Below are 18,591 nucleotides of genomic sequence, written 5' to 3'. Positions count from 1 at the left end.
GCAAAAAGATGTCTGGGAGTACTAAACACAAATGTCTCCTCCTCCCAATGTCTGCAGTGGGCTGGGTGTATGTCAAACTCTAGGACATATGAGGTCCTTTGAGACTAGGCCTCCATCAACCTGACCTTTCCAGCCTCTTCCTTCCTGCACAGTCCATATTTACTCCAGTCATGCCCCCTCCACATGCCTTTGTGCATGCCCTCCCCTTCCCCCTTCTCCAACTGGCAAAGTCCCATTCATCTCTCAGAACCCAGCCTGGATGTCAAATGTGGACTCCTGTCTTAGGAGCCTGGCTCCCGGCTCTTGTACAGGGTCTCTCTCTCCTGTCTCTGCCTGATGGGCCTTCATCCATACCTCTACTGGGGTACTCGTCACATTATGTTGTAATGATTTCGTTATGCCTGTCTCCTCCACTAGATTGTGAGCTCCTTGAGGCAGGGACTCTGAAACCTCAGCACCATACGTGGGACCTGGTCCCAAGCTTGTACTCAGTGAAATGAATGAATGAATGAGTGAATGAATGAATGAGGAGACGTGCACCATCAACTCTGGTTGGGAGGAGACTCCCTTTCCTGCGCTTCTCTGGGTGAGGCTGCTATCCAGTGTTTCTCAATAGGGTCACCACTGGAATTTCGTTGTTCCTAGTCACTTCTTCACTGCACTGTGTTCCTACTCACTGTGAAACATTTAGCATCCCTGGTTCCTCCCACAAAATGCCAAGGACATTCCCCAATCACTGTGATGACCAAAACAGTTCCTCAACATTTCCAAAGCCACGAGGGTGGTAGGGTGATCCTCCCTGGTTGGGAAGCAGCACTACAGCAATGGTTTCTAGCCCTGATCCCGGTGGTCTGAGAGGCCCCCTGCAGTACGGTCATGCTGTGCTCCTGCACAAGGTGCTGGATGACAGGCTCCAGCCAGAATGTGAATTAGTAAGAAAGTGGGGAGTGAAGCAGCCCTGGTCTGCTAACAGGAATTATGGCAGCCTAATCAGCACACAACAGTACAAAGAATCCTGCTCAATGTTTTTACGACTGGGGGCAGCGGGAGGGGTCAGACCTAGCCAAAAAACTGAAAAACCCGTAAAACTTTCAAGGCAGCCCAGAGATTGTTACCTTGTCTCTGAGTCCATTCTCAGCATTGCCCCCATGTTTCTGGCAAGGCTCACTCTACTTTGAAAACATCAGCATTACTGGGCATCACCCTCACTCAGGGCACCTCTGAAAATCTAATTACAAAGAAATAGAAAAGAAAGGCAGAGGTGATGCCATTTATTTTATCCTTCTGCCTGACACTCATTAAACCTGTCACCTGTTTCCTTTAGACACCCCACAGCTTTCTTTTTTTTGCTTATTCTTTTTTTAGTTTTATTTTATAACCATTTAAAAAATGAAGTATAGTTAATTTACAATGTTGTGCTAGTTTCAGGTGTACAGCAAAGTGATTCAGTTTATATATATATATTCTTTTTCAGATTCTTTTCCCTGAGGCTGGAGACATATGGTCAGTGCCTGGGCACGCGGCTGCTGTCATTGGGCTCTACGGGAACAAGTACCGAGTTTCAGGCTTTGCCCACATTCTCTCTTAGAGTTGCAATCTGGGGACTCAGGATTTAAGTTCTTTCTCTCCCCTGCTGTACACTGCCTTGCATATATATACCTCTTTATACTTTTCAAAGCAATTTCACACATCCACTTGGTTTTCACTGTCAATGCAAACCTTCAGAGAAGGTAGGAATTATCACTCGCATTTTGCAAGTTGAGAAAACAGGCACAAAGACGCTAGCCGGCTCTGTGAAAGTCCCACACTGAATTAGGGGGAGAGCAGGGTTAGACCCCATCTCTTCACTGGCTGTGTGCCTTCCTGCCTCCCCCACCTTGATAGCACAGTACAGCCTCACCTGGGGGGAGGGAAAGCCGTACCCATACAACTGGAGCTCTCTCTCCATCCCAAATGTGGTCCTGATTCTGGAAGCCAAATGGGCCCTCTAGTCAGTGATATAGACCTGAAGCCAGATGGCCTCATCCAGATGCCAACACACTGGTGCACCGTGCAGCTTGGAAGTCAAAGCCCCAAATGCCTTCTCCCTAGTTCCAAGGGCATACCTGAAGGACAGAGAGCACACCCTTCTCCAGACTTTGGTATCGCTCTGCTTTGTGCAAAAACAAGCAGACCCAGACCAAACCAAACCACACAACAAGAAGACCAAAATAATACAGACAAGTAAACAAAAATAGTAGTCCCCAAACGGCCATATGCACATACACAATCTTCTGCTCGATTGTAACATTTAAAGGTCTTCTGGTCACCTTTTGCCTCCAATCATAACCACCAAAACAAATGAAAATGTAGTGCCATTTAAAAATATGTTATGCTGGGAAATACAACGGACACACCTAAAACATAAATGTACAGTTGAATCGAGGATTATAAAGCCAACACCCTCGTAACTACCGCACAGGTCAAGAAGGCTCCATCCCTCCCCACTGGAGGTAACCACCATCCTGACTTTTGGGACAATCACTGCCTTGCTTTTCATTATAGTTTTATTACATTTATGCACCTCCCTCAACAATACAGTTTAGTTCTGCCTGTTTGGAACCTCACGTTAATTGAATCTCATTACATGCATTTGTGCATGTCGGTGCATCTGGCTCTTACTCAGCGTTAAGCCTGAGGTATAATCTACTGACTTTCAAAAGACTTCTGCTCCCCTTATTTAAGCCTGGAAATCGATTTCTTCCATGTACCTAACTTTTTATGCTGAAGCTCATTTTTGCCCACTCTCCCCATTTGGAGATGGAAGGAGAAAGCTGATTAGCATCCTCTAAGACCCATTTATCTTTCCGACGTTTGTTGAAGTCCCTTTAGTCTTTCTTTCACCAGGTTCAGTAATCACACTTTTCCTTCAACATTGCCTCATAGGTTTGATACTCTAATCCTTTAATAACCTTTCTAATAAAACCATACTGAATAGCTCCAGACATGATTGCCCTCAGAAAGCAATCTCAGAGGAGGCCCTTTCGGAGATGTACTTCTCCAGGTAAAGGGAAACAGGGATACAGTTCTACCCCTATGGGTTTCTCCAAAAGATAACAAAAGCTGCCAGTAATCAGCTCCTAATACATGATGCTCTCTGAAGTTCCCTGGGAAACATTAATAATGAATACGTCTGTCTTTCAAAATCCAGCATTTCACACAGTCATTACTGGCAGTTACTGCTTGTCAGACCTGTCACTGTCAAAGACAATGCGGTCTCTGCAGTCTTCCTCATCCTCTGAAAACTATGCTCAGAAAACCAACATTTGCTAGATTCTTCTAAGACCCCTTGGTTATCTCCTGACTTTGCTTTCTCGTCTCTACCACCAGCCTCTTCTCAAATTTCTTTTCCATTCTTGTCCCCATTTAAAAAAGAGAACATGCTACAACATGGATGAACCTGGAAGACATTCTGCTGAGTGAAATGAACCAGGCACAAAAGGAAATACACTGTATGATTCCATTTATATGAGGTTCCTAGAGGAGTCAAATTCACAGAGACACAAAGTAGAATGGTGGTAGCCAGGAGCTGGGGGAGGGGGAAATGGGGAGTGGTTTATAAGAACGGAGTTTCAGTTTGGGAAGATGAAAAAATTCCCGAGATGGATGGTGGTGATGGCTGTCCAACAAGGTATGTGTATTTAATGCCACAGAACTGTACGGTTGAAAGTGATTAAAATGGGAAATTTTGTTATATACACTTTGTTACCATAAAATTTTTAAAAAATAAAAAAGAGATTTTTTAAAAAGACGGAAGGAAGAGAGGGAGGGAAGAGGGAGGAAGGGAAATAGAGAAAGAAAGCGAGGGAAAAAGCAAGCCACATTTCCCTGCCCGTCTTGTTCCCTAACCCTAACCCCCATTTCTCTCCTATTAAAATAGTAAAGGAATACCGCCTATAAAAGGTAGGGTGGTGAGCGTGGACTCTGGTTTGGCCTTAGATCCCTGAAGGCAGGATCTTGTGAATGTGAAGAATTCAAAGCTGCATGAATTTGCTAAAGGAAAGAAAATCGAGCTTCCAGGGACACTCACCTTATCTCTCTGTTTTAAAAGTAACCTCTACTCCCAAGTTTGAGGTCTTTCTTTTTCTCCCCAATTAAAAAAAAATCCAACCAACCTTCTTCCTCCCCCTCCTGCAGACAACTTTGATTTATCCCTTTCTTTAAAGATACAGTACATATACATCATAGACTCTCTCCAATTGAGGGAGTATAGCCCTAAAAAAAACAGAAAAAAACCCCCTGTTTCAGCAGTCACATATCTATTGCTGGACCACTTCCCACTCTCTGGGTCTTAACGTGTATGTGGCGAAGACAAAAGACAACACACCACGATATCTCTAAAATAGACTACTTTATGGCCAAAAAAATGGAGTTCTGTGAGGAGGTAGGTTTTGGAACAGATTTTAATAACTGTCACCCCCAATCTACCAGTTTCTAAAATCACTTTTAGGGAATAGCTGACGGTGTAAAAAATCGAGATACAAAAATCAGAGGAAAATCAGCCTAATAAAGACTGCTATTTATCTTAGAGGCTGCAAATAATCTGGTAAATCTTTTGGGCTATAGTTATCTTGCATCCAAAACCCTGAAGTGAAACCCTTTGGCTCTAGACAACAGATAGCAAGGATATTTGGTTACTTCTGAAACGTATTGGTTTTAAGTTAAGAACCCCAAAGTGAAAAACTTGAGAGTTAGCAACTCATCCTAGAAACCACTGTGTCTTCTGCCACGAATGCAGAACTTATCCTTGATGTTACAGAGAGGCTCCTCCTTCACCCCTACCCACCCCCCGCCCCTGCCCCTGCATAACTCTTCCAGGTACCCAGGTTAGTGGCCTCAGGATCTTCCCCCACTCACCCCCTACTCACTACCATCAGATTCTGCTTTCTAGATCCTGTGTGCTAGTTAAATTAAAAATGATTAATAAGAGTTATCACCTCCAAAGATAGATGAATTCATCAAGAATCAAAGTCTGAATTCAAAAGATGAAGCTGTAAGATTTTAATAGCATTTCAGGTATCAGGCAACTTGGCAGGGAAGTAGGATGGGGTGGGAGAAGGGGAGCCTGACACAATGCTGGCTGGACAGGTCACGGGAAACTAAGGTAATCATCTCCTGCTCTGCTTACTCAGAAAGCAGGCCCTAGTTTCTGGATCAGCCCTGCAACCAGGAAGAAAGCTCACTAAAGGACATTTTGCTAATCCTTCCCTTAAAATACCCTAGATGTGACTCTTATTTCAAACTAAGTTGAAAACAGACTAAGCTGAAAACACTGATTTTATTTCAAACTATGTTGATTGCTTTTCCCTTTGAGAGTTTCATTTGTTTATCAACAGAAATTCCTGGGCTCATTCCGAGAAATGCCATTCATTTCTCGCCAACAACAAGTCACAGACAATGGGTGGGGTAGAGGGGTGAGCTCCCCACGGAGGGTCCTTCTTTCTGGACCTGACAGCCAGGGCCTCTGAATGTGGACGATGGCAGAAGAGAAAGGCTCTGGGTGGGAGCTCTGGGAAAGCAGGGAGACCAGCCAGAGGGAACAGTGAGTACATGTTACTGCAGGGTTGGTCCTGGAGGAGTGTCACATAGGCAAAGTATGTTTCTGGGGGTGCCTGTGCTCCCCATTATCAGAGAAACAATGTTGTCAAGCTGCCCCCGGCTCTCTGCAGATGCACAGGGCCTCGCCCGGGATCTTGCCCAGGACTGCTCTATGCAGACAATGCTCTCACCTCAAGATCTCCCCTGGGCCCTGTTACCATAGTGCCGTCCCCCATCCAAGTGCAACAGAATTACTTGAGGTGCTTGTTTAAAATGCAGAATACCCACTACAGCCCAACGGAATCAGAATTTTTAGTGTAGGGCCCGGCAGTCTGCATTTTATTAAATCCCTTTAAGCACACTAAAGTTTAAGCAACATTCATTTAGGGTCTTGTTCTACAACGGTTGCTACTCTAATGAACTTCTCCAGACTAAGATACTGTATTTACCAATAGCTTATTGCTGTAATATAAACAACTTTTAGAAATTGAATGGCATAACCCAAGACTTCCTAAAACATATACTAAAGAACACTAATCCTGCTAATAAGTACTCTACAAAAACCAGGTCCCATGGCTGAATAAGCTTGGAAAATACTTCATCCCATACACTCACTTATAGATTCATAGCGCACATTAACATACTAAAGGCTCTGCGAAGTCCTGCATTAAAAGAAACCTGTCTAACTTTCTCTAATCCAGAAACCCTCAAGTTTATTTGACCATATAAATGTTTTCTCTAGTTAACCCTATTAATTGTCCCATAAAATTGTGTTCCTTGCAGCAAACTTTGGGAAACAATGTCTTAACCAAGAAGAATGATTGTAATGGTGGAGGTTTCTTAAATATAGCAAGCACGGGGGAGATTTATTTGGGACAAATGGGGCTTTTCAGTATCCCTCAATGATGTACCACCTTCTTCAGCTTTACATGGGGCCAGCTTTGATTAACGTCCATTGAAAGAGTTCTGCTCTACCATGACAGAAAGCCATAGTTTTCCTAAATGTCTTGTTCTTGTATGGCATAAGGGCTTCTAGAATGCTAACAGGAAATCACATTCTTTTTAAAAAAGGAACTAAATCCCCAGGGTTTACCAGAGACAAAAATCACCTCACCTGGCAGAAGGCAAGTGGGATGCCACTTTCCTGGAGAAGTTTTAACCCTTTATACTCTGCAGCGTTCAAAGACCAAGTGTATGAGGAAAACAATGGAAATAAACCATGGAAGACAGCGAAAGAGGTCTAAGAGGTAAGACGGCAGTCAGTATAGACATGGAGGATCTACTCATCAACAGTGAACATCTCTGTGGCCACCTCTCAATAATCAGTATAAGAATGCTAACAGTGATAATAATAATAATAAAGTAAAACCTCTGCTATCCAGAGACCAACATTCCAGAATCCTCAGGCTTCTGGATAGCTCTAGACCCAGAAAGAGTTTTTATTAATATACCAATCTTTTGGGAATTCCCTGGCAGTCCAGTGGTTAGGACTCTGCGCTCTCACTGCCAGGGATTGGGTTCAATCCCTGGTCGGGGAACTAAGATCACTCAAACCATGTGGCACAGCCAACAAAAATAAATAAATAAATACTAATCTTTTGCAGGCAAAGAAATGACCCTTGATCAATCATCTTGTATGCTATGGCTTTTGTAGTTCCCTTACAAAAAAGGGAAGAGAATATGCTAATTAGCTGTTACTATGTAAAAGGAATTGATCTTTTTCAATCAAACCCAGGAGGCAAGTGAATACAGAATTCAGAAAAGAGCAAAAGGAACGAGCAGAGCACAGTGGCGATTAGACATGGATGATGGCAACAGCAGCAGTTAGCAGCAACCATGAGGATGGCAGCAGATACTCAAAGAGATGAATCAAAAGAAGATGGGAGAGATTCCTCAGTAAGTTAAACATAGAATTTCCATATGACTCAGAAGTTCCACTCCTAGGTATATACCCAAAATAATCGAAAACATATGCCCCACGAAAACTTGTACATGAATGTTCATAGCACTATGCACAATAGCCAGAAGGTGGAAACAACTCAAATGCCCATCAACTGATGGATAAACAAAATGTGGTATATCCATACAATGAAATAGTATTCAATCATAAAAAGGAATAAATTACTAATACGTGCTACAACGTGGATAAATCTTAAAAACATTATGTTAAGTGAAAGAAGCCAGATGCAAAAGACCACATATTTTATGGTTTCATTTATGTGAAATGTCCAGAATAGTAAAATCCACAGAAACAGAAAGCAAAGTAGTGGTTGCCGGGGGGCTGGAGCAGGACAGGTAATGGGGAATGACTGTTTAACCGGCACAGCGTTTCGTTTTGGGGTGGTAAAAAAATTGCAGGAACTAGGCTAGTGGTGATGATTGCAGCAATATTGTGAATGTTCTTAATGCCACTGAATTGTACACTTTAAAATCGTAAGTTTTATGTTATGTGTACTTTACCACAACTAAAAATAGATAAATCTCCCCCTTGAACTTTTGCCCTTAAAAAAACAAACAACTGGAGGGAGCAAAAAAGGCCTGTCTACCTGATTCCTAAAACACTGGAAGTCACAGACATGGAGACAGACATAGTCCTAAAACTAGACTCTCTTTTTATATAAATGTACCGGAACACAATGTGCAGACAGGCCAGCGATTACAGACCAAAAATCAGATTCAGAGTGGCTGAGTGACTTGCAGCCCTCACTCTAAACTGTCCAAGGCCAAATGCCATATAGCTACCTCCTATCTTACGTAGTCTGTTTCTGCTATAGTATAGATTTGTGTAATCCAAACTTGTTCATATGTGAGTGGTAGATAAGAGAAAGATGTTGGTATAAAACAGAAATTGCATTGGTTCATACATAATTTTCCTTAGCAAATTCATATTTTGTACCATCAAGTGACAGCAACTGAATGCCAAGTACACTAGCACAACTGAAATCAGCGAACCATGAAGGAACACAGTACTCTATCCTATTCCTGTTCACCTCACATTCTCCCTCTTGGCTCAGTTTGGCCGTATGCTCCGTCTTCTAAATGCTTATCACATGATTCTTTCTGATCCTGTGCATTTTTCTCTTGTCTCTATCACTCAGCGGCCTCAACCTTTCCTTAAACCCCCTTCCTTCAAGCTAAAGTCACCATTTTAAAGGATGAAGTCTCTACTGACTGTAACATTCTTTATTAGAAATCTAAGGTGACTTTTTAAACCACACTAGTATTTTACTAGTACAGTTGTTTTATTAGTACTCTAGTTACAAAGTTGCATAAGTTTAGAGTTGTTTGCTCCAATCCTGTTTTTTCCTTAAGTTTGTTATTTTTCAGTGTACAGTTTTGCAGAATGGGAGGATTTTCAGAAAAGCACATATCGCATTATAGCAGAAATGCCTGTATTCACTAGCTAGCTCACTACCCAACTCCTGTTGAGAGAGAAATGGCTTAGGGCTTCCAGCATCTCCTTATGGGAGCACACAGACTATAGTGCATCTGTGGAAAGGTTATTTCCTTACCCTGCCTGAAATGTGAAAGACTGGGGTGAGGAGTGCCTCTCTTGGCAAAACCACACTGTCACTCTCTCTATTAAAACCCTATCATAGAACTAAACCTCTTCATACCTAGCTGAAAAGGAAACACTGGATTAGGTCTCTGGTAAGAGATCAAATCAGATATTTTGGCAAATTTAAAACAGCTCTTTAATGACCTGGGAATGTTGGAATACCTCTAAGGGAACCCAAGTTTATTCATTCTGAATAGCAAATTCTTAATGGAATGGCCATTTCAGAAAACTGTTAGTGGGGCTTCCCTGGTGGCACAGTGGATAAGAATCTGCCTGCTGATGCAGGGGACACAGGTTCAATCCCTGGTCCGGGAAGATCCCACGTGCCGCGGAGCAACTAAGCCCGTGCGCCACAACTACTGAGCCTGTGCTCTAAAGCCCACGTGCCACAACTACTGAGCCCGCGAGCCACAACTACTGAAGCCCACGGCCTACAGCCCATGCTCTGCAACAAGAGAAGCCACCACAATGAAAAGCCCGCGTACTGCAATGAAGAGTAGCCCCCTGCTCACCGCAGCTAGAGAAAGCCCGCATGCAGCAACGAAGACCCAACGCAGGCAAAAATAAATAAAATAAGAATAAAAATAAATTTAAAAAAAGAAAGAAAACTGTTAGATAATATCGTGATTTAGGCTCCTGGTCACTATAAAAGTCGTCTTTTGGTGATAAAAATTATACATAAAGAACAGAAGGAAGCAAGTCATATTCTTTCTCTCCCCCTTGCCCCTTTACCATTCAACTCCCCCAAAAGAGAAGATATGGAATTCCATTCCTACAAATCTTTCATCAGGGACAACAGAGAGTCCTGCTTAGAGACTGGGATGAATTTAATGACCTTTCTCACTCCTGTGCAGTCTTGACTTTTTCATTCTGAATGTTCTACCGTCCGCATAGCACCAGCCTCTGGACCCAGTAGAGCCCTGTGGTATGTGACCAAGACTTGATCTCTGCCATGGAGGCCTGGGGAAGTGCTGGAGAAAAAGTTTTCACTTGCTCTTCACGGGAATCGGTATCGATTTCTCTCTGGTAATTCTGGAAAAGCAGTCTGCATACTCTGATTTCCACGGGTCAGCAGGAGCTACAGGAGACAACCTCAAATGCAGGCGAGAACCTTGGAAATTTCAGGGGGTAAGAAGTTTAGAAAGCTAGAGCCCTGGGACACAGAGAAACAGATAGGGGGTGAAGTCTCCTCTGTTCCCTCCAATGGAAGATGGGCTCTAAGCATGGCAGGTAGACCCTTCCCACAAAGTCCATCACTACCCAGTAAACACTCCCTGAAGTTGCTACTGCTGTAGGATAGTATGTAAAACCTTGCATATATGCCTTCCTTGTTTGTTTTCCCTTTTTGATATAGAACTTGTTCATCAGCTTGGCTTTAAACATTCTATTTTTCAGTGAAGACGGTTTCATCACAGTGCCTTCCATTGGCTTAAGACAGAACAGTAGAGCCCCTTCCTTTGACCAAACATTCCTGTGGCCCTGAAGGCATGAGTTTCCTCATGTCTAATAATCATTGGGGTGGAAGGAATACAGAGGACTCATCACATCCATTGCCCTGTCTCAAAGCAAAACTGTGCCAACTCTCTCAAATGGGTGGGTAGCTTTTTATTTCCAGAAATATGCGGTAAAGAGACTAAAATCCTCCTTAGTCATTTATTCTAGGGTTTAACAACCACTGTGTCCCAAAGTTCTTTCTTTTATCAAACTCCATTCTTCTCTGCTATGGTTTAAACCTGTTTATTCTTGTTTTATCTTCAACAGAAAAAAAAATAGCTGGTTTGCATTCCAGTTCTATATGGCATAGAGAGCACATGAGAAAACGCCCTGCTATTTTCTGAACAAAGAAGAGTGAGAGACGAAATATAAAAGTAAACATAAATAAATAAATAAAACTGCAAAATCATCCTCAGAAACAAAAGTAAACTCTCTATGAAATAAAACACAGGCAAAAGTACAGCAATAAATGGGGGCCAAAGTGATATGGTCCACTGGCAGCTGGGACCAGATATAGACAGTTATATCCAGACAGCTGAGTAAGAACTATGGCCTATAAATGGCTTCCTATGTAAAGCTGGGGACTAGAGTCACACTCCTCACATGTAAACAGGGGCTGACATAGCTCTGCCCACCCAAGGTGGTTCCCTCACATGGACAGACTGCCCAAGATGGGCAGCTGCAGCTGAGGTCCCAATCCAAGGTCATTATCAGGGACTAGCCCTGCATAAGAAAACAGAGGTAGAAATAGACCACCTAGATATGAGGAAGCCCAAGGTGGGACACCAACTTATGACCTGGTTTAGTGCTAAGTGAACTACAAGGCCTGAAACAATGCTACCACAAGAAAGGAAGGACTTATGCAAGACAAAAACCCCACAGATGATGAGTTTTTAAACAAAAATTTTAGAAAACAAGCGGAAATCTGGAACTAAGAAAAGCTATGAAGAAACCCAATGAAAGTGAGAATTCACAGCTGAAAAAAATGGATATTTGAACAATCAGAAATGGACTTTAAATAAATATTTAAATACCTTAAAGAAACAAATAAGAGAATAAGACCCCAAGAAACAATAACAGGGGTTTATAAAATGGCAATTTGTAGATTTTTATATATCAATAATTCAAAATACAGTTATTGGGGAAAATACAGTTATTAAAAATAAAACAACAAATAAAACCCAACAGATAGTCTATATAGTAAGCATGAAAAAGCTGGAGAAAGAATTCATGAATTGGAGGACAGAGTTGAAGTAATATATCATTATAGGGAGTATTCCAATATATCATTATGGGGAAAAATAAAGGAGACATTAAGAGACTCAGAGTGTAAATTAAATGAGCTGCAATGACATATACCAAAGACAAGATTAAGAATGAACAAAAAGAGAGAAGGAGAGGTAATTTTCACAAAAATAATGACTTAAAATTGAAGAGAAATTTGAGTCCTTTGGCTGAAAAAAAATCATGTGCTGAGCAGGCTAAATAAAAACAAATCATACATCAAAACACCTCATTGTGTGCATCAAAGAAAACAGAATATCTTAAAAGCTAGAAGAAGAAGAAGACGGATTACCTATGAAAGAACTATAATCAAAGAGCAGACTTCTTATCCACAAACAAAGGAAGTCAAGAAACCATTTATTAATATCTTCAAAGTGCTGAGGGAAAATAAACGTGCACCTATAATTTTATACCCAGCCAAATTATCATTCAAAAATGAGGGCAAGGGACTTCCCTGGCAGTCCAGTGGTTAAGACTCTGCACTCCCAACAGGGGGCCCAGGTTCAATCCCTGATCGGGGAACTAGATCCCACATGCATGGCACAACTAAGAGTTCACATGCCACAACTAAGAAGTCTGCATGCCACAACTAAAAAAAAAGATCCTGCCTGCTGCAACTAAAGATCCCGTGTGCCGCAACTAAGACCCAGCACAGCCTAAATAAATATTTTTAAAATATGAGGGCAAAATAAAAACATTTTTGCATATAAGGATTAGGGAACTTCAGTATCACTACCCACAGAAAGAACTGTTAAAGGTTACAGTTAACACGAAAAATGAACTCACAAGGAAGTGACCTGCAAGAACAAGAAGGCAAAGGAAATGAACAGCTGGTTTCTATACTCCATAAAATGGGCTTTTAAAGTCTTAAAGATAATGGTGTTTATTTCTTTCCATTTTATCTTTTCTGGGACTTATGACCTCAATTCTTTTAATACTTTCTTTTTCTCTCAAAAGAACTGCTAGCTTATACTTTCCGTTTTTCTCAGTAATTGCTTCCTGTTATGCAGCTGGGGTAGATGACAGCCATCTTCCACTCTGTGCACTTCCACCCTATGCTCTGTGTCTGGGCCCTGCCCCAACCTCCTTCCTAGGAAAGAACAATTTCTGCACAGCCATTTAGATCAATTCCTATGACATTAGACCACTTTTAGAGACTTCTGGGATAAGCAGCTTTTATAAGGCTATTTGACAGGCAACCTGCCAGATGAAAAAAAAGAAAGAATCCTCCCATACTACACCCTTGTAATCCAGTTTAAATAGAAGAAGCAAATAAACACAGACAAGAATGGTACACTTCATTTAGGGATTTATTTTATTTCAAAGAACAACTTTTAGGTTGATGATATGCCAAGTCAGTCTCTCTATCTTGAAGCATATACTATGGTCACCAATACTCAGAATGATAAACCTGTGACATGGCATGATCTTTTGCCATCTGGGAAAGAATCCCGAAGAATCAGAGTGTATTTACCAATGTAAGAAAGTATAAGTTATAAAGGTGGTGACAAAAAGGGCTTGGGGGTTTCTTCTCTATTCAACAAAATCTCCATTCCTGTAACATTTCAGTTAACCGAGTTGTCACTGAACCTCATTCCTAGCCTCATTCCTACCATTTTTGCCCTGACACTTTTGGTTTCTCTAGTGGTTCTTCATGTTTTTAGGGTCATGAATACCCCTTTAGGAATACCAATAAAGCTATGGATCTCCTCTAAAGGAATTTACACACATACATTGTTACACCAAAAACTGCAAACAATTTTAAAAGGTTTGCTAACCCCCCCCAAAGTCCACCCATGGACCCCAACTCTGTCCTCAAGGGAAACAGAATCAACTCACAGGACTACAAAGCTTCTACTACCTAGATGGCAGGATGATCACTTACCTAGGACTGCTGTCAGGCCCATGGGCATTCTCTGAATCATTCTGTGCTTGCATGCCTCTGGTGTGGGAGCCAAGCCCCAGACGTGAACAAAGTGTCACTGAGACAGCCCCTGCCTCAAACACCCTAGACACAAACCATGAAGGTAGACGTTCTAATAGCCTTGGGGAAAAGTCTCTGCCTGCCTTCCCCTTAGCCTTGCTCTGAACAATGTATACATACTAACTGTACAGTCTGGAGCAGGCAGGCAGCTTTATACTGTCATAAACCCCACTGGTTCAGCTCCTTTGATTTTTTGAATAGCCCCTCATCATTTAGAAGCTATGGTCAAATGCAATTCCAGCACTAATTGTGTAGGACACGTGCCTCCATGCTACAACTCCCCTGGTGTCTGCTGCCCATGGCAGGAAGAGGCTGGTTATGGAAGAAAAATCTCTGGGCCACAATTCCCTTCCCCCAGTTGACATCCACCTTCAAATGATTAAAAGCCTAATGAAAATCTGTTACTGGGTACCCAATAACTTATTAGAGCCTTGAAGAGCCCACTTGGGCTATAAACAGTATTTGGAGGCCGGTGCACGCGCTGCCTGAAAGTGTCCTATTGTTATTCCTGTCTGGAAGTTTCCCCTTCTGAAGAATTAGCGGAAAGGGGTGGGTTGGTGGAAGAGGGAGAGCCAGGAAAGAAAGAGGCAAACTGGTTTACCTGGGCAGCGCGGGCAGCAAAGATGAGGAATATGCACGGGAGAGAGGCAATGAAGGCTTGGACATCTGACTCGGCTGCAAAGCACATTGCCGTTCTGAAAGAGAGAGGCAACAACAACAACAAAATAAACGTTTTTCAAGGTCACTGGGATCATGCCAGTTTGGGAAACTGGGACTCAGTTTCCCAGTGCAGGGACTCACCCAGACGGTGAATAACATGTTCCCGAGAAACTGAATGAAATCAGCATTTTCTTTCCTTTTCTCATCACTAGCACCTCCGCTGGGTTGGTTGATAGCTTACTGGCATATTTTTCTAAGGATCACTACTGCCCCAGTTTTCAAAGTCTCCCACAATTACTGGGAGGCTTCTTCTGACTTGGCCCTGTGACGTTTCTACCACTCCCCAGTTCTTCACGTCTTCTCCAAGAGCCTAGTGTGATTTCATAATCACCTGTCCAATGTCATGGAAGGAAGGGATTAATGAGCAATGGGTCCCCTGAGCTGCTACCCACCCCTGGGCAAGGAGACAGCCCTAGCACATGGACCCTGGATTCCACATAACTCTTCCTTGGTCCTGAAGACTGAGTGCTCCCTCTTCTCACTTCCTTTTCAAGTCAGAATTTTACTGAGAACAAGCTAGAGTTTGGAATTGAACTGATTAGCTAGTATGACTGGGGGAGGGGGCGACTGGGTCCCTGCCTGATTTACAGTGATAAGATCCCTAACTCTGACAGCTTTCAGCCATTGCTAGAACAAAGGAAGACTTTGGAAATGAATTTTGCATTAACATTTTCCATCTATAATTCATCTGAAGTATGGGCTACTTGTATCCATCAGGGTTTTGTGGGGGAAGGGGGTAATGAAGAGGATGTAGAGAGAAGATGTCTAGCACTTGAGCCATTGGCATTGGGATCACAGTAACATTTTCACTGCCCTGCAGATAGCAAAGCCTCATCCCCCAAGGGTTAGCTGTCCATTTCTAATGCGTTGGGTCAAGAATCTGACACCATCATGCCATACCAGGCAGTTAATCAGTCTCCAGATGCTCTATTTAATAACTGCCCGAGCTAGTTAAAGATGCAGGCTTCTTTTACCCCAATTTGAATCACCTTACCACAAATCTTTTTCTTTTCTCATGTATTTTCTAGAATAAATTTTTGGAGCATTGCGTTTGGAAACACCACGGAGCCTCCTTACGTGTCACACTCCTCAGAGCCGGGTGGTGTCATCTTGAAGCGAGATCACCAAAGCATATCAGAAATCACTGCACCTGGCTGAGGTCTCACTGATTCCTCCTTAATGCCTTATACTGACTTCTGCTCTAGAGTTAATAGGTTAATAAGAATAATAACCACAATGATAGTGATGTTATGCAGTTAGCATTTCTCGAATATTGACTGTGACCAAGCACTGTTTTAGGTGACTGAGATGGATTAGTGAATTTAATCCTTACCATAACCCTATGAAATAGGTAATACCATTACACCCTTTTAAAGGAGAAGAAGTTGAAGGAATCTCAGAGAGGTTAGGTAACTTGCTGAACATAACACAGCTCAGAAGTGGCAGAGCCAGGCTTGGAAACTTGGTCTGTCTTGATTCTAGAGCCCTGTGGCCTGTTAAGACCACCTAATGTTGCCTGAAGGTTAGGTTTCCACATGCTCAAAATTCTGAAAGCCCAAGTTTCTATTCAAATGGCAAAAGAATCAGGCTTGCAAGTGAGTGTTCCTGTTCTACCTGGGCGCTAGCGAGGAGTTGCAGTTCATCCATGAGGTCTCAAGTGAGAGGCTAGTCTTGAAAATTCTTTCTATATGTTCAGAATTCTCAATCCTCAAGGCCTAGTACAAGGCCTCCTTTCCCAACTGACTTAATGTATTGGTTCTCTACCACGGGCCACTTTGCTCCCCAAGTAACTTTGGCTATGTCTGGAGACATTTCTGGTTGTCACAGCTGGGGTTGGTGCTACTGGCTTCTAGTGGATAGAGGCCAGGGGTGCCGCTAAATATCCTACAATGCACAGGACAGCTCCCTACAACAAGAAATTATCTGTCCCCAAGAGTCAACAGGGCTGAGGCTGAGAAACCCTGGCCTAGTATATGATGGTAGAGGCTTGTTTGGAAAGGTACACCATAGCTGTGGTCCTGGGTCAGGGCCATGGAAAGACGGGACTACCTGCTTTGGCTATTGCAAAGATGGCATTTAAGCTGTCCAAATGCCTCTTTGAGTGACTGGACTGGAGCCAAGGCCAAGCCAAGAGAACTCTAATCCTCACAAGGTACAGGCCAGGGTTTCACAACCTCAATCCTAATTACAGTCGTTGGCTGAAATAACGTAAAATACACTCTCCGTATGAACCAGTGTATAATCTGTCCTAATCTCTTCTCTAAAGGCCAGGCTTGAAAGTGGTATTCAAAAATGATACTGTCTCACAATCCAGGCATTATATTGAGCTTTCTCCTCCACTGCACTTTTTCCATGTCCTATATCATTTGGCTAAGAGACCATTAAGTATCCATCTATAGCAAATACTCATCGAGAGCCCATGAAAATCAAGCCAAAAGGCAACAGAAGCAAAAGACAGGAGATGTGTATTTTTCCTTACAATCTGCTTCCTAACTTCTTTTACGTTTTTATCACTCATGCTCCCTGGCCATCTAGGCACTTGAAGGCATCTCTGCATGTCGAGGAGCAAAGTAGGAAGTCAAATGCCATCGGAGATTGTACCTCAGAGCAGATGCAGTTCACGCAGTAAACCAACCCATAAGGTTCCAGGTAAGGATGCCATCTCTCACCCACTCTGTACTTCTTGTCTTGAAACACACAATATGTCTCTGAATCTGTGAGGGAGGAGATAGAATATGCCGGTTAGAAAACACGGACCAATCACAAAATCCAAAGGCAATCACAGGTTCCATCCATTTTAGTGTACGTCAAGAGAAGAGGCATAGGGAATATTTCTAGAACCCCTATGATGGCTCAGTATTTTACATGCTTTCCTTATTTGATTCTACAATGATCCAGTAAGGTAGGCACTATTAGTCTCATTTTATAGGTGAAGGAAATCAAGAGTCATATAACTAGTTAGTAACTGACATGAGACTCAAACTCAGGTTTGCCTGACAGTGAAGCCAAAATCGTGACTACTGCTATTATAATGGCAAGATAAGGGAGCATGCCGTGTGTCTTTTTGGAAAAGGCTGTGCTACCTTGCTTTAGAAATGGAAGCTAATGTCTGAAATGCTGATCTATCAGAACATTCTCAGAGCTGCCTGCTGGTGGTGTAGAGTGATGAATTAAACACATTGTGTTAGGTCCCTATAAAAGGCTTTGCTCACACATGCTAACATCATTCCATCATTAAACAAATATTTGGGCATTTGATCTTTGTTAGGCACTATGTTAAGTGCTGGGGATAAAATGCTGAGCAGAAACACACACAGACCTTGTTCTCATTCAACGTATAGACTTCTTGCTTAAACAATTCTCAATTAACTGAAAGTAATGTCTCCTTCCCCTTTGCTGGAATATAATTTTTGATAGCCACAGCTTATCTTGTACCATAGTTACTTGAGCACATACTGTGTTACTCGTCTTATTTTACATCTCTCATTTCTCCATTAAGGTAAAAGGTCCTCGAATGTAGAAAACATTTATTCTTCACTCTCCATCTATCACATGGCCCAGCACACTGTGGCCAATAACTGTAGGCAACTGACAAATGACTAGTAAATGAATTTCCAAATCATGTGGTTTGTCTTCCAATCCCATCCTCTTCTGTCTCCTGCTTCCCATCCTCCTTCCCAACATACAAGGTCAAAATAAACTGAGACACCTCTTGTTGCAAACACATTAATTTCCCCACACACTCCCCAGTAGATACTGCCTTGATGATCAAAATGGAAAGAAAAAGAAAAGACAGATAAGCAAGAAACAGGAAGAAGATATCTCCCACAAATAAATTATTAATATAAATACAGTGTTAGCATCTGGAATATTTTCCATTCATTCAAATCGATAAGTAAAGGACCAACCAATCCAATAGAAAAATGATCTAAGCACATGAAGAGCAATTTAGAGAAGAAATGAGAGCAGGCAA

General features: G+C 42.3%; 1 protein-coding gene across 4 annotated transcripts in view; it reads right to left on the bottom strand.

Moving 5' to 3' along the window:
- Window positions 1–18,591, bottom strand: part of CHRDL1 (chordin like 1) — a 115,882-nt gene that overhangs the window by 72,065 nt on the left and 25,226 nt on the right. For all 4 annotated transcript variants that reach the window (XM_030835742.2, XM_030835744.2, XM_030835743.2 and 1 more), the window contains exons 3-4: window positions 17,220–17,332; window positions 14,500–14,593 (exon numbers count right to left, since the gene is read on the bottom strand). In XM_030835742.2, the coding sequence (XP_030691602.1) occupies window positions 14,500–14,593; window positions 17,220–17,332 (207 nt within the window). The remainder of the gene's footprint in view (window positions 1–14,499; window positions 14,594–17,219; window positions 17,333–18,591) is intronic.

This window comes from Globicephala melas, chromosome X, assembly GCF_963455315.2.
Source record: "Globicephala melas chromosome X, mGloMel1.2, whole genome shotgun sequence".
In the NCBI taxonomy this organism is placed as follows: Eukaryota; Metazoa; Chordata; class Mammalia; order Artiodactyla; family Delphinidae; genus Globicephala; species Globicephala melas.
The sequence above is the reverse complement of the archived record's forward strand: the minus strand, read 5'-3'. Positions and strand labels throughout refer to the sequence as shown.